This window comes from Arachis duranensis, chromosome 7, assembly GCF_000817695.3.
Source record: "Arachis duranensis cultivar V14167 chromosome 7, aradu.V14167.gnm2.J7QH, whole genome shotgun sequence".
In the NCBI taxonomy this organism is placed as follows: Eukaryota; Viridiplantae; Streptophyta; class Magnoliopsida; order Fabales; family Fabaceae; genus Arachis; species Arachis duranensis.
The window spans coordinates 11799158-11814632 of NC_029778.3; the positions used below are offsets into that span (position 1 = coordinate 11799158).

The 15475-nt window shown below is 35.6% G+C and overlaps 2 protein-coding genes across 3 annotated transcripts; one reads left to right on the forward strand and one right to left on the reverse strand.

Moving 5' to 3' along the window:
- The first annotated feature begins 246 nt into the window (after positions 1–246).
- Positions 247–3381, forward strand: LOC107457752 (uncharacterized). Of its 2 annotated transcripts, none has more exons than XM_052251700.1 (6): positions 247–549; positions 1176–1215; positions 1360–1401; positions 1656–1821; positions 2104–2377; positions 2834–3381. In XM_052251700.1, exons 1-6 carry the CDS (start codon positions 496–498, stop codon positions 3023–3025), a joined length of 768 nt encoding a protein of 255 aa, XP_052107660.1. In that variant the 5' UTR covers positions 247–495; the 3' UTR covers positions 3026–3381. The 2 variants fall into 2 exon arrangements, with proteins under 2 accessions (XP_052107660.1, XP_052107659.1); XM_052251699.1 differs by having other exon boundaries at positions 251–549; positions 1318–1401.
- A 518-nt stretch (positions 3382–3899) lies between these two features.
- Positions 3900–5899, reverse strand: LOC107457751 (uncharacterized protein At2g39795, mitochondrial). Its single transcript, XM_016075919.2, has 3 exons — positions 5404–5899; positions 4440–4783; positions 3900–4331 (listed from the first exon to the last, which is right to left on the reverse strand). The coding sequence occupies exons 1-3, from the start codon at positions 5806–5808 to the stop codon at positions 4172–4174; spliced, it is 909 nt and encodes a 302-aa protein (XP_015931405.1). The 5' UTR covers positions 5809–5899; the 3' UTR covers positions 3900–4171.
- Between the last annotated feature and the right edge of the window lie 9576 nt (positions 5900–15475).

Below are 15475 nucleotides of genomic sequence, written 5' to 3' on the forward strand. Positions count from 1 at the left end.
AATTGACTTAGTTATGTAATATCAAATTTATGTCATTCATTTTATTAATTATTAGTGTTAATTTTAATAATAAAACTATATGAAATTTATTTAAAAATTTTTAAAATTAAAATAAAACGTCTAAAATATTTAAAAAATTAAAATAATAATTTATTCTTGAATTAAATAACAAAAAAGTAATAAAAGACCAGGTACGCAACGCGTGTGGTCCGGGGAGTGAAATTGAAGGGTGCCGGGTCCAAATCCTGTGCAGCAGAGACCACGCTGTCCTCGTTGCAGCCTCGCACCTGCACCTGCAGCTGCACCCACGTTCCTTTCGAACTACGAAAAGCAACAACCTTGGTTTGTTTCTTTTCTCTCTTCTTTTTCTTCTTTCTAGTTTCCATTTTCCAATCTAGGGCTCAAGATTCTCCCTCCGAAGCTTCCAATGCTTCTTCTCCCACTGTGACTTGAGTCAACTTCTCTTTAGCTTCTCTTCGGTGCATTCTGCGTTCCATGGAGGACTCTTACACCGGTCTCCCAACTAGTCACTTGCTCGGTTCAGTTCCTGTACGCATCTCTTTCTCTTACTTTCTTTGAATCTTTTAATTCATGCTTTTGATTTTACGTTGCTGCTTTTAGTTTATACTTGTTAGCTAGATGCATAATGTGCGCCACAAAACTGATTTCTTGAATTTAATAATTTATGTTGGCTCGTTGTGGAAATTGGGGGAATTATGTTTGAATTTCTAGAAAAAAAAAAGAGACAAATATAAAAATTGGTTGTAACAGTGGTTCCAGTTTTAGGGAAAATATTGAAGAATTCTGGAGATTAATATTCATTGCTAAAATAAGTTGGACACTGCCAACACTTCCATTGTTCAAAATAGGTTACTCACTCTCAATATCTGAAACTAGTGCTAAAAGAGAATTTTGTTCCTGTAGTGAGCTTATCTGACTCAAATCAAAGATTAGACTAGGTCTAATGGATTTCATAATTTTGACCTGTTTATGACTTTAGCATTTAATTGGTCTCACTAGCTTGTAAATTGTATAGTGTGATTAGTGTCATAGGAATAATTATTTGGATTACAAACTTGACTGATCAAAATTATTCTGTTTCCCTTTCATATTTTAGTTGGTTTAAATTTATTTTATTAACTTTGCGTGTGTGCTTGTTTGTGTTTGTTGTTCAGGCTGCCACAAATGATGAAAATAATACTGCAAAACAAGAGGGTATGGAGTTATAAAATTGATTTTTATTTTGTTGCTGCTTGTGAGATATTTATTCTTTCCTACTTTAGGTCCTCCTAATTTTACTTATGAACCTACTTGTAGCTACTGATGCAAATATGCAAACATTCCCTCCCAACCATGCAGGAGACAGAGGACGAGGATATCATACTCTTGACAATCCACCTGGTATGTTTCCAGAATTGCAGGCGGAAAAGATATAGTTGTTCCATTGCCTGTTCTTTGAATAGCAGCTAACTTAATTATTTTCTGGATATTGAATGATCTTGATTGTTTTTTTTTTCCCTATCTTTAACCAAGTCAACAACACTGATTGATTCCAGTTTTACACCATATTTTAGAATAACTTCCAGTTGTATTTTCGTTGGCACCTGCTGGTATAATGAGTCATATATTAATATTTTGTTTATTCATCCTTGCAGAAACTTTTGAACAACAGTCAGCAAACAATTGGAGGGGAGTCTTTAGTGTCTCATCCTACACACAGTATTTCAATGTAGATACAGATGTTGTCATATTCAGATTGATAAGTTCCTTTAATCCATACGGTGGAGACTTTTTCAGCAAGATAGATGCTAACCCTGATCTGTACGTACTTCTTTCCTTGTATTGCTATTTTTCTATCATCGATGCAGAGACTTACTTGGATTGTATATTGTAATATGATACTTGGATCAAAACTGCAATTGAATTGGATGTTAACATTTATGGTTAAACTCCTGCCAACATACCTTGGCTTTTTTGGCTTATTATTTGTATACATTTCCTGAATTTATTCTCCATTTTCAGCATCCAATCCCAACAGCATAAATTATGCATATTAATCAGCATCTAATGCCTAACATTGCAATTATTTTTATGTTATTATAGATATGGCCTTATATGGGTCTCAACAACATTGGTTTTTGTACTTGCCGCACTTGGGAATCTTGCTACATACCTTATGCAAAAACATACAGGTACCAGTACATCATGGAGCTTTGATGTCGGCTATATGAATGTGGCTGCATGTGCAATCTATGGCTATGCAATAGTGGTCCCTCTCGCATACTACTTCTTCCTTCAGTATATGGGTTCCAATGCTAGCCTCATTAGGTTCTGGTGCATGTGGGGATATTCCCTCTCCATTTTCATAATATCCTCTGTAAGTTTCTGATTTCTTCATTGTGATGAATTGTGTAATTATTATATAAATACATTCATAAATCTATTTTTATTATGAAGTGCATATCTGCAATGTGGGCGATCTGCTAAAAACTATCTCAACAAAATGAGACATACAAAACTAACCATCATAAATAAGGCCATGGATCTCAAACTTGCGTCTCTTACCATGCAACTAACCATTAGAACCAGGGTCATGGCGATAATATGATAGCAAAGGATGGATCCATGTTCAACAAATTTTGTTTCAGATGGCCGTTAAGCATAAATAACAGTTCTCTTATGATTAAAAGTTAAAACAATTTTTTTTCGAACTTAATACATAATTTCTATCAATTGATAGGAAAACTACATCATTATCTATATAATATATTTTTTATTTTGTATTGTTATAATATCATTATCTAATTCATATTGTTCTTTGGGATAATTTCAGTTTCTGTTGTTGATTCCGGTTGAGGCTCTTCGGTGGCTTATAATAATCCTTACTGGTGTAGCCTCGGCTAGCTTTGTTGCCTTAAACTTGAAGTCTTGCATAGAAGGCAATGAACTTTCAGTGGCTATTGTTGCCGCATTTTTCTTGCAAATAGCTTTGGCAGTCTTCATCAAGGTTTGGTTCTTTGCATAGTTATTGCTGGTGCACACCATTGGCTTGGTTTATGCGAGCAGAATTGTCTCTAGAAGAACTGGTTTGCGTTTTTCGGATTTACTAGTCGAGAAGGATCAGAGGTTGTAGCATTTGTGTAATGTTTGAACAGCTTGTGTTTCTATGTAAATATACTATATCAGTTTAATCTTTCCTTCTCTCTTTTTTCTGGAGGGGATTTAGTCTTGTAGTTCTTTTGCTCAAAGCCAAGTTATCTCCGTTTTGAAGATGATATTGTAATGTCCCAGTTCTCTCATGACACGGTTGATTTTCCCAGTTGAAGCTGTAATGAGTATTTTAACATTTACGCCTAATTTATTACATTCTCCCTTTTGTTACATCCAATTATAAAATCACTTTTTAGGTTTCTTACTATAGAATGGAAATGATGTTTGTAAGAGTATAAGAACATCCGGGTTGAAATGATTCTCAAAGCGGATGTTCCTCAAAGGAGTGGTGATGCCACAGGCAAAAAGAGATTCATAGAATGTTTTAAGAAAAAAAAATATTTGCTGTATTTTATTAATTCCTTGACAAGATATATATATATACAAGCCCATGTATCCATTTCGATCTGAAATAGTTTCGCTTTTGCACAATTTTTAGACCTTAAACAGAAAGTAAACACAAACCCTTTGATTGAAATCAATAGAGAAGAATAAAAATCCTAATTGATCCATTAGTCAAGCGATAATAATTCTTCCGTTAAGCATATCTTTTACTTCTAGGGTTTAGTTTCAAGACTAATGAAAGCCATAAAGTGCTCTCATTGACTCGACAAAATCTCTAACTCGAGCTCTCTGGTACGCGTAATAAAAAGATGGAAGACCAAAGGCACGCATGAAACATTAACTAAGAAATGAACGACTAATACTTGGCTTTCTTTATAATTTTCCCAAAAAAGAAAAAAAGTTGTCAAGCTCATACAAGAAAATGCGCCAAAGAGGATACACAAACAATATTAACCAAGCACTTTTGAGACATTACCTACTTCTAATAAGAACTATCACTAAACCACAGTGACAGGGTATCTAATTATATTTCCCTTTGAATGTATGGCATCAATGCATATAATCAGGTTATTAAGACAAATTTTCAGTGTTGCGTGTTCTTGCTTAAAATAACGTCTCATGCTTCAATGAATTGCTTGAGCTTCTGCAACCAGACCAAGTATTCCCTGCTATCCTTGTTGATCATGTACTCATGCAAGAAATTGGTTGTGCTAGGTTTGATTCCTCTAATTTCTAAGTACTTGTGAAAAGACTTTTGGAGGCCCTCGTCCAAATCCCTGTAAGACAGGAACACAAAAGAAGTTCAGACAGGGTCTAGAAATTACACTACCAGAATATTGAACTGTGAAATGAAAAGATTCTGAGTGCAATTAGCGGAGACTTACTGGAAGTCTGGTCCTTCGTATGCAATCTGATCCTCGCTGGGTTCGGGATTCTTAACAGACAAGCTGTCAATGACGATCTCATCGGGGTAAGCCACACAACTGAATTCCAGATAGGGCCCATCCTTCTTGTAAACACTGACTGAAAGCGGAATGCTTGACTGAGATGCTCTCTCACTCTCATCGTCGTCGTCACGACCATCATCATTTTCTTCCCCGGTGACCAGATCAGGCATGTGCACCTCAACCTTAATTTCCTCACCTTGATATGTCCTTTCAAGCATTATAGTCTGCTGTCCCGGCTGATCAAGTATCTTAAAAGGGAAATTACTTGGAGCCTCATCAACCTGTCTCCATAAAACCAAAAAAAAGTGTGATCATACAACTACTTTCCCGAATTTCAACAAGAAACTCCCAAAATAAATCATAGTTTAAATATAATTTTTGTACCTATAGTTGTATCCAAATTTGATCTGTCCAGATAACATAAGTATTTTCGTACAAGTCCACATAGTTTCTTACAATTTATGCTTTAGTGACCAAATAAACAAATAAATAAAACTATAAGGACCAATACTTCATAAAATTATGAATAATTAATTATAAAAAAATACAATTCAAGGGACAAGTGGTGAAAAGAACACAATATTGGTATTTAATGGCAAGAACAAAATAAAAAAAGTAAAGCACATCACATATAAGAAAGAAGAAAAAAAGCACTAAATTTACGATACACGCTTCAAAAGAAAAATGACACTACTAAAATTAAATAATGCATAGAAGTTTTTATGTGAAACAATGCTACAGCAACATTTTTGAGTCAACGAAACATAAAACCAGTAGAGGGAGCTAGAAATAATAATTAACCATCATAATAATCATTGAATTGAGCTGATTACCGAATCCCTTTCATTATCAAGATCATCATTTCACAGAATGACAAAGAAAGAAGAGCAAAGAAACTTACAGTGTGATTGTCGGTTTCCTGGGCGCAAGTGATCTCCGATTCGATGACACGGAGAAGGTTCTCGTCGGAGGTGGGCTTGTTCTTATAAGCCAAAGAAGAAAAACTGAACGTCGGAACCGCTGAGTCCTTTTGCACGTTCTGGTTGATGGCGCTCAACAAAACGGTGCGGTAGCTACTCTGCCGCTGAGTGTTCTTCAACAATTGGCCTGCAATCACAAGAGGCCTTGCGAGAGATCCAGACCTGCGAAGAATCGAGCTGAACGCCATTTCCGAAACTGAGGGGGAAGAGAAAAACAGCCGAAGAGGGAATGGGGTTTTAATAGGGTTTAAGAGAATTGGGAAATTTTCAAACCCTAAAACTTGTAGTAATGTTACGCAAGTAAAGCTCTCTTGTTTTCGGCCCATTCTCTTTTTCGGACTGGTCCATAACGGAAAGGAGTATTAACATAGCCAACAATAAACTTTTAGCCAACATATCCAGATTTCCATAATTGTTAAAAGGAAAAACAAATGTTTTTATTTTTTATCATAAATTTTGCGAACACTGACAAGAGTAAGAATACTTATCAAATAAAAAAAAAGTAAAAAACTAATGTTGCAATAATGAAAAATGAGTTCTATGTGACAAAAATACTAAAATTTTAATTTTTTGTTGATTTTTTAATAAAATTCTCAAATTATTCTCACCATTTATCTTCAATATCATCTCTCTCTCCCACTCTCTCTGACCAACACCCTTTCCTACGTTACTCGGAGGTCTCGTCACCATCTCAGCCCTACGCTCCATCGGTGACCTCCGCCTCCCTCTCCAAAGGCACCCCGACATGGACCTCTTCAACTGGCTCTCCCTCTTCTTCAACTTCCAAAACAATAACGTTTGTAACCAACGCAAGTACCAATTCCTCCACCTCGCCAATGCTCAGATGCGCTTTTTCCCCTACTCCCAACACCACCTACTACCTCCACCCCTCCACTCTTTTCGCAAAAAAATTCCTCAAAAAATATAAATCTTGGTGCTGCTTTCACAGCAAAAAGCACCATCTCAAACTCATCAACAACCACATAAAGAAAATCGACAATGACCTCTACCCCGACCTCCTCTATGTCTCCCAAGACCACCGTGTGCAAGTTTCAATTCGGTGGTGGTCGCGTTACCTCTCCTCCTCTTCGCAACAACGCTGCTATTAGCTATGCGTCGCGTTCCACCATCTTCCTCCAATTATAGATCTAGAGTATCTGTGTCTTAGTTTATTGGAGTGTTAATGATTATGTGAAATTGAGAATGCTTTAGAGGTAATATATTTAGATCTGTTGTAGTTGTTGCATATGGTGCTAAATCCCTTATTGAATCAAAATCTACATTAAGTTCATTTTCAATGGAAGATTGCAAAAATTTGGGATACATGAAAGACGAAGAGAGTAAGAAAAGAGAGGGGTTAGAGTTGAAGTTGAAGATAACGGAGGATAATTTGAAAATTTTAATTAAAAAATTAACAAAAAATTAGAATTTAAGTATTTTTGTTACGTGAAACTCATCTTTTGTGAGAACAATGTTAGTTTTCTAATTTAATGGATATTTTTGCGTTTATAAAGTTTATGAGTACAAATGATTATTTTTTCTTATTTAAATGCTAGTTGGAATAATCAACTTCTCTTTTGGACTGTGCTTAACATCCTCCAAAGGGACCTTTTGGAATGGAATAAAAATAATTTGGGAACATCTTCAAGATCAAAAGGAGATTGCTTAATAGAATTGCAGGTATCCAAAGGAGCAATAGTTATAGTAAAAATTTCTACTCAGATGAGCTAGAACAAAATTTGAACAAAGAATTAGATGACATTTTAGAAAAAAAAGAAAGTGTTCTGGCTGCAAAAGTTTAGGAATATTAAATTTTATTACACTAAAATTATTATCAAAAGAAGAAAAAATAGTATTTTGAAGCTCAAAAACACAAATGGAGAGTGGATAAAGGAAAAAGAAGAATTAGACAGCCACATTGTTAACTACTTCAAAAGAATTTATCAAGAAGATGTAACTACTATTCCTTTTATATTAAAATATTATACACTATTTGACTTTAACTCTGATATTTATAAAAAATTCTCAGCCCTACCAAATAAAAAAAAAGTTAGAAGAGCCATGTTTAACATTGGTTCTTTGAAAACTCCTGAAAGTTATAAATTTCCTACGCTTGTCTTCAAGAACAAATGGGGCAACATAAAAGAGAAAGTTTAATAATTCATTGAGATATGCTAAAGGAATTTAGAGACTATTAGACAAGAAAATACTACCCTCATAATTTTGGTGCCGAAGACAAAATCTGGTGCTCATCAGTTAGTTCAGACCTATAGCCCTTTGCAATATATGCTATAAAGTTATAACAAAAGTTCTTATCGAAAGGATTAAGCCATACCTAAATGACAAAATCGCGGCACACCAATCCAACTTTATATCAAGTAGAAGGATTAAGATAACAATATAATTGCAAAGGAGCACATGCACACAATGAAGAGAATGAAAGAAAGTAAGTAATTTATGGCAATCAAGATAGACTTTAAAAGGTCCTATAATAAGATGAGTTGAAATTTTGTCAAGTTGAGATCACAAGAATTTGGACTACCAAATAAGAAGACTCAAATAATTATGTTCTGTGTGAGCGTTATGTCTTTCAATGTGATTTAGAATGGGAATAGAACAGAAGATTTTATCTTAAAGAAAAGTCTACTGCAAGGGGATCCCATTTTCCTTATCTCTTTGTGATCTTCATAGGCAAGCTTTCTCACCTCATAAAGGAAAAAGTGCTTGATGGGGGAGTGGAGGCCGATGAGAGTAGGTAGTGAAGGTTCAAAGATATCCCATCTTTCAGAATAACCTTCTTCTTTTTGTGGAAGCTACTCAGAACCAGAAGCAAAGAATAAAGGAGACCTTATAGACTTTTCGCCAAGTTTCAGGGCTAAGAATAAATGAAGAAAAGTCTTCGATTGTGTTCCCTAAAGGTACGACCGAAAATACTAGAAAGGATATCTTAAGTTTGACCAATTTTAAAGAACAAAAAAGAATTAGAAAAATACCTTAGAGCTATTGTCACAAACAAGATGAAAAGAAATGAGAAGTATAAGAATGTCATGGGCAAAGTTCAGAGTAAGCTGAAAGGTTAGAAGAGTAAGTATTTGTCCTTGGCGAGAAGAATGACGCTAGTGCAATCTACTATCAGCCCGGTTCTTAATTACCAAATGTAACATGAGGGAGTTTCTAAGAGAATATGTGATGAACCCAATAAAAAAATATGTATGTAGTCAGTTGGAAGACTTTATGTTGACCAAAACATAAAGGGGGGTTGGGATTTAGAAAGTAATCCTCCATGAATGACATCTTTCTCATCAAAATTCTTTGGTAAATGAATGAAAATTCTGAGCACTTGTAGGTTAAAGTTTTGAAGCACAAATATTGTAATGGAAATTCTATAGATGATAGCACACAAAGTAACAGTTCTAACTCGGGCCTCTAGAAAAAAATTCTTAAGGTGTGGCCTATCTTTCAGGAAAACTCGATGAAGCTTGTTGGAAATGGACAATGAATTTGAACCTCCAAAATCAGCTAGGCCAAAATAGGATTGAAATGATATGTACCTTATTACTTGCTATAGAATTTGGATTTGGAGGATTAAAAAATATCAGGATCATAATTGCAAATTTACAATAGACCAGCTCAACCACATAAGAAAACCATAAAGCATATTCAAAAAATTTACCAAGCTTATGAAAAAGCTTACTTAATAGGGAAGACGAGCGAGAAGAACCGCTGAGATAGGATGGAAGCGTCTGCCGCATGGATGGGTGAAGTTGAACGTTGAACATTGATGCGGCATCATTGGAAAACTCTCAAAGGGTAGGTTGTGGTAGTCTCCTACTTAACGAGGATGGGGTTAGGTTGCGAGCTTCATGCACAATCTTGGGTGCTGCTCAAGGTTCGTGGCTGAAATTTAAGAAGTTGTTCAGGGGCTAAATTTGTTGGTGGGTCCCCAACCTTGATGAATGGATTTTTGACGGTTTAGAATTTCACTAATGAAATCTCGTTGTAAAGTATAGTTTCTAAACCAACAATAATCCTTTCATACAAAAGATTGTTTGTCACTAGTACAAATCCCTAAAATTTATAAACCGAAGTATTGGACCTCGGGTCGTTCTCCCTAGGAATTGTAATGAAGTGTCTTGTTATTGGTTGTGAGTTGTATTTGGGGTTTTTAAGATTTTAGACAAGAAATATAAATGGCAAAGAAAATAAACTAACAACTAATAAAGCTCTTGGCAAGATATGAGAACTAGAAGTCCTATCCTAGTTATCCTCCTCAATTGTGGTGACAAATTGTTCATTGCTCCCACTTAGTTAACCTCTAACCATGGAGGAAAGTCAAGTGGATGAATCAATTTGATTCCTCAAGTCCTAATCAACTCCTAAAGGAAAGACTAGCTTTAGGGGCATTCAAATCAATTAGCAACTTCTAATTATCAATCAACAAAGGAATTAGATAACTCAAGAGTCACTAATTACTCTACCTAGACCAAGAGGAACAAAACCTACTCTAAAATCTAACCAAGCATTTTATCAAACACTTGGAAGGCACAAAAGAAAAACATAGTAATTTGAGAACAGGAATAGAATCTAACAACAATTATTGCAAAGAATTAACAACAACAATCAAGGAAATCACAATTATCATGGATTACCTCAAATTGCATTATTGAAAGAGGAAATAAAAGAACAACAATCTATCCAAAACAAAATGAAGAATTACAATTATTAAAGCACATAACTAGAAAGAGGAGGAGGAGAAGATTAAGAATTGGTAAAGGAAAAGTATATCAAAGCATGAATTAAACCTAGATCTAAGAAGAGAGATTAACCTAAACCTAATCCTAATTCTAGAGAGAAGTGAGAGCTTCTCTCTCTAAAACTAACTCTAAACTAATCCTAATTATGCTATATGCTTCCCAAGACTCATTCATGCCTTCCCCTTAATCCTTCATCCTTTTATTCCTTTCTCCTAGCAATTGGCGCCAAAATGGGTTCAGAAACCCTCTCAAATCGCCAGGCACGTGTTGCATTAATGAAGTCATGTGCTGTCATCGACGCGTACGCGCACGGTACGCGTGCGCGTCCCTGACCGATTCCGCAATGTGCGCGCGAGCGCCTTGTGCGCGTGCACGTGCATGGCTGACTTTGCTTCTTTGACTTTTTATGCTTCTCTCCACTTGTATGCTTCCTTCCTTGCTTTCTTTGATCCATGCCTAGCCTATTTCAATCCTGGAATTACTAGCAAACACATCAAGGCATCTTATGGAATCAAGGAGAAATTAGAATTCATCAAAATAAGGTTTAAAAAGCATGTTTTTACACTTAAGCATAAATATGGGAGAGATAACAAAACCATGCTAATTCATAGGCTAAATGTGACAAAAATTTATCAAAATACTCTAAATTCAATACAAGATAAACCCTAAAAATGGGGTTTATCAAACCTCAAGTGGGACTCACATAACTCTTAAAAAATAAAAAATAAAGTGGCTAATAAACCACGGGAGAGAGAGAAGAGTTTCATTCAGCTTGAATGAAAGGAAACAAGCAGCGCTTTGACACAGAGAAGAAGAAAATTTGAGGAAAAAGGACAAGTCATTTTTGATCCGATTGAACTGGTAAACTTGCTTCATTTCTTATGAAATTTTAGCATGTTATTCCTGGTGTAGAGATGAACATTAGGATGTAACTTGCTAGTTGTATTGCTTTCTCTTTTGTCTGATTTGAGATACCCACTTAGTGGAGGGTTTATGTTAATTATATTAGTTTTGATGATGTATCTTGTTGATTGTTGAGATGCCCTAGTATCACTAGGAAGACTACTTGTGTACCCATTATTTTGATAGTGAAAGATTTTACTGGACTAGGTGTCATGGGTTTTTTGTCCCTCTTTTTGGGGTTTTTTCATGTTAAAATTTTGGTGTCTGATTATTTAATTTCCGCCATTATATTTGCTGCTTGGATTATCTTTGGTATTGCCTATTTAATCGCACAAGTTGTGGGAAAATTATTTTTGGTGCTTTCGCTGTTAGACAGGTTCTTGTTTGAACCTTTGTTGAGTTTTTCTAACAAAGTAGTATCTAGATCTTTGGTTGTTTATCTCTGTGTTGATTAAATGGAGAAAAATACTCATGGACCCAATATGGTAAAATTGAATTCCCAAAATTATTCAATTTGGAAGACCCTCATGGAAGATATGTTGTATAGCAAGGACTTGTATGATCCTGTGGAGGGGAATAAATCCAAAGGTACCAAATCCGATGCTGAATGGAAGAAGCTGAATCGGAAGGCAGTTGCTTTAATTAGACAATGACTTGATCTTAGCGTGTATCCACATGTTGACACCAAAACAAATGCCGAAAAGATGTGGAACAAATTGAAGGAGTTATATGAGAGGAAAAATGTACAAAACAAAGCATTCTTGATTAGGAAGCCTGTCAATATGAAGTATATTGAAGGTAAATCAATGTTGGAGCACTTGAGCATATTTTAGGAGACGGTGAACCAACTGACAAATAATGAAATTACTTTGAATGATGAGTTGCAAACCTTGTTGTTGTTGAGCTCTTTGCCTGATAGTTGGAAAGTTCTGGTTGTGACACTGACTAACTCAACTCCAAAAGGAAAGTTGACGTTAGCAATGGTTAAAGAGAGCATGTTGAATGAAAAAGCCAGAAGAAGAGAGTGAGTTTTGACTAATGCCTCCTCCCAATCAGAAGCACTTGTTTCAGAGTCACGTGGGAGAAGTCAAAATAGAAAACCTCACAGTTCTAACAAGTCAAAGAGTCCAAGCAAGTCAAGAGGAAAGTACAAGCTAAGAAATGAGTTCATTTCTTACCATTGTGGCAAGTCGGGCATATCAAGGGGTATTGTAAGTTCTTGAAAAGAGAACGATCAAGGGGAAGAAATAAAGACAAAGGTAAAGATAGTGATAAAGAAACTGCTACTTATTGTTTATGAAGATGTTCTTATCAAATATGATGAAAATTATGTGAATCTTGTCTGTGGTGATTCCACTTTGATTATGGACTCTGGTGCCTCATGTCATGTCACTCCGAGACATGAATTTTTTACTTCCTATACTACTGGAAATTTTGGCAAGATCAAATTGGAAGATAGAGGAATGTGTGATATCATTGGTATGGGTGATATGTGGCTTGAAACTAGCATGGGATGCAAGTTGCAGTTGAAGAATGTTAGGCATACACCAGATATACAGTTCAATCTTATTTTAGTGAAGGCATTTGATCAAAAGGGTATTGCACTTTCTTTGATAGTGAAAAATGCAAGATTACTAAAGGAGCTCTCATTGTTGCTAAAGAAAACAATAGTCTTACTACTCTCTACCGATTGCAAGTAAAGTTGTGCAAAGAAGAGGTCAATGTAGTTGATGATTCCTCTTCTGATTTGTGGGATATACGTCTTGATCACTTGAGCAAAAAAAGGACTAAGCATCTTAGCCAAGAAGCACTCACTTCCCATGAAAGGTGCAACTTTAAATAATTGTACTCATTATTTTATTGGAAATCATGCTAGAGTATCATTTCATAGTTCTAGACCTCATAGGAGATCACATGTTCTAGATTTAGTTCACATTGATGTTTGCACTATGGATGCTAAGACACTAGGTGATGCATCATATTTTGTTACTTTTATTGATGATTATTCTCGAAAAGTGTGGGCTTTTGTTTTGAAATCTAAAGACCAGGTGCTCAAAATCTTCAAACACTTTCATGCAAGTATTGAAAGAGAAACAGGAAGGAAATTAAAATGTGTTCGAGCAGAAAATGGTGGTGAATACTGATGCGTGAGCATCTTTCCTATCTTTTTCTAGTGAATTTGCATCTAATTTGTTGAGTTTAATAAAGAATTAATTATCTTTTAGCCAATATGGATGCTACTTTGAGTCTTTTGCAATTTTGTTTATTTTAGGTAGCATTCGGCGGAATTTGATGGAGTTTCTGCAGCACAAAAATCAAAGGAGATGGCAGCGAGGAGCGACGCGTACGCGTGACTGACGCGTACGCATGATTTGGAGCTTTCCATGGCGACGCGTGTGCGTGACTAATGCGTACGCGTGATTTGAAGATTTGCACAGCGACGCGTCCGCGTGACTCGCGAAAAGGCCATCGACGCGCGCGTACGCGTAACTGACGTGTACGCGTGACATGCGTCACATGCAGAAAATGCAGAAAACGCTGGGGTGATTTCTGGGCCCCATTTTAGAACCCAAGTTAGGCGCGGATCCAGTGAAGCCAAGTGGTCCCCACGTTACAAGACGCGGAGTAGTTAGTTAATTCTGATTTAAATTCAAATTTGAATTTGAAAATAGGAAAATATATTATCTTACTTTTGGATATTAGATTTTAAATTAATTAGGATTAATTATAAAAAGGAGAGACTTCTCTTCTAAGGTTACATTCCATTAGGGAGATTCCATTAGGGAATTCTATACAAATTTACATTCCACATTCCATGAGCAACTAATCCTCCATTGTTGAGGTTAGGAGCTCTGTCTATTTGTATGGATTGATTTTATTGCTTTTTCTATTTTAATTCATGTGTGGATTTATAATTTAAGAATTATTTTTGCTCTTTATCTCATGAATTTGGGTGGAACGGAAGTATGACCCTCTTTCTATTTGAGTTCTTGTAAAACTTTGAAAAGATCTTTACTTGAACAACAGCTTGAAAACAATTTCTCCTAAATTTTAATTATTTGAATTTAACAGGATACGTGACATATAATCCTCTTATTTTTGGGTAATTAGAATTTTTGTGGCATATAAACTGGAATTCGATCATCACCTTCTAATTGGAATTAATTGACCAAGGAATTGGCAGTTAATGAATTTTAGAGAAGACTAGGAAGGTTTAAAAAATTAGGGTCTAGTCACATATAGTTTGCCATGAATTAAATTCTACATGATTAAAATAGTTAGTAAGAAAAGTTAATCCAGAAAAATAGATAACTCTGAAGCCTTAACTGTTTTCTCCCATATTTTATTCCCAACTTATTTACTTTACTATTTTATTTTTTGAACGATTGTTTAATGCTCTTTGAACACTCAACATACTATTCTGTTTATCTAACTAAGTAATTTAATCAACCATTGTTGCTTGATCTATCAATCCTCGTGGGATCGACCCTTACTCACGTAAGGTATTACCTGCTACGACCCAGTACACTTGCCGGTTAGTTTGTGGTTAGAAACACCACACCAAATACAGGGGTCCGTTTGAAGAGTATTCTAAAGGACATGGGATTAAGTTTGAGAAGACGATTCCTAAAACTCCTCAACATAATGGAGTTGTAGAGAGAATGAATCGCACTATCAATGATAGAGTCAGGTGTATGCTCTCTCATGCAAAGTTGCATAAATCCTTTTGGGGTGAAGCAATGAGAACTGCAGTAGATTTGATCAACCTTTCTCCTTCAGTTCCACTAAATGGTGATGTTCCAGAGAAATTTTGGAGAGGAAAAGATGTCTCCTATAGTCATTTACGAGTGTTCGGCTACATAACTTTTGTTCATATTCTAAGAGATGAAAGGTCCAAATAGGATGGAAAGTCAAAGCAGTATATCTTCATGGGTTATGGTCATGAATAATTTGGTTACAGATTATGGGATCTGGTAAGTAAGAAGATAATTACAAGCCGAGATGTGATTTTTCTTGAAGACCAAACTATTGAAGATCTTGATAAGATAGATAAGCCAACAATAACTGTTAGACGTTCTACTAATGATGAACCTAGTCTTTCCACTAGACCTCCTATTGATAGGGGAGATGTACAAGTTGATAATGATGGTGATGATTTGCATGATGAATCTACACCTCAACTTGAGGTGCCAGATGCAGAAGTTCCACCAGATGTTAAAATTCTACCTGAACCACCAGTTGAGCCTGAATTGAGAAAATCTACTAGAGAGCCTTATCCTTTTTAGAAATACTCTCTTCATGAGTATGTGATGAACATTGAGGCTAGGGAGCCAGA

Coding starts and splice junctions, on each gene's coding strand:
- LOC107457751 (XM_016075919.2), bottom strand. CDS start 5,808: ATGGGCCGAAAACAAGAGAGCTTTACTTGCGTAACATTACTACAAGTT. Junction 4,784..5,403: donor AGGAAACCGACAATCACACT/GTAAGTTTCTTT, acceptor TTATGGAGACAG/GTTGATGAGGCTCCAAGTAA. Junction 4,332..4,439: donor TACGAAGGACCAGACTTCCA/GTAAGTCTCCGC, acceptor CCTGTCTTACAG/GGATTTGGACGAGGGCCTCC.
- LOC107457752 (XM_052251699.1), top strand. CDS start 496: ATGGAGGACTCTTACACCGGTCTCCCAACTAGTCACTTGCTCGGTTCA. Junction 550..1,175: donor ACTTGCTCGGTTCAGTTCCT/GTACGCATCTCT, acceptor TTTGTTGTTCAG/GCTGCCACAAATGATGAAAA. Junction 1,216..1,317: donor TAATACTGCAAAACAAGAGG/GTATGGAGTTAT, acceptor ACCTACTTGTAG/CTACTGATGCAAATATGCAA.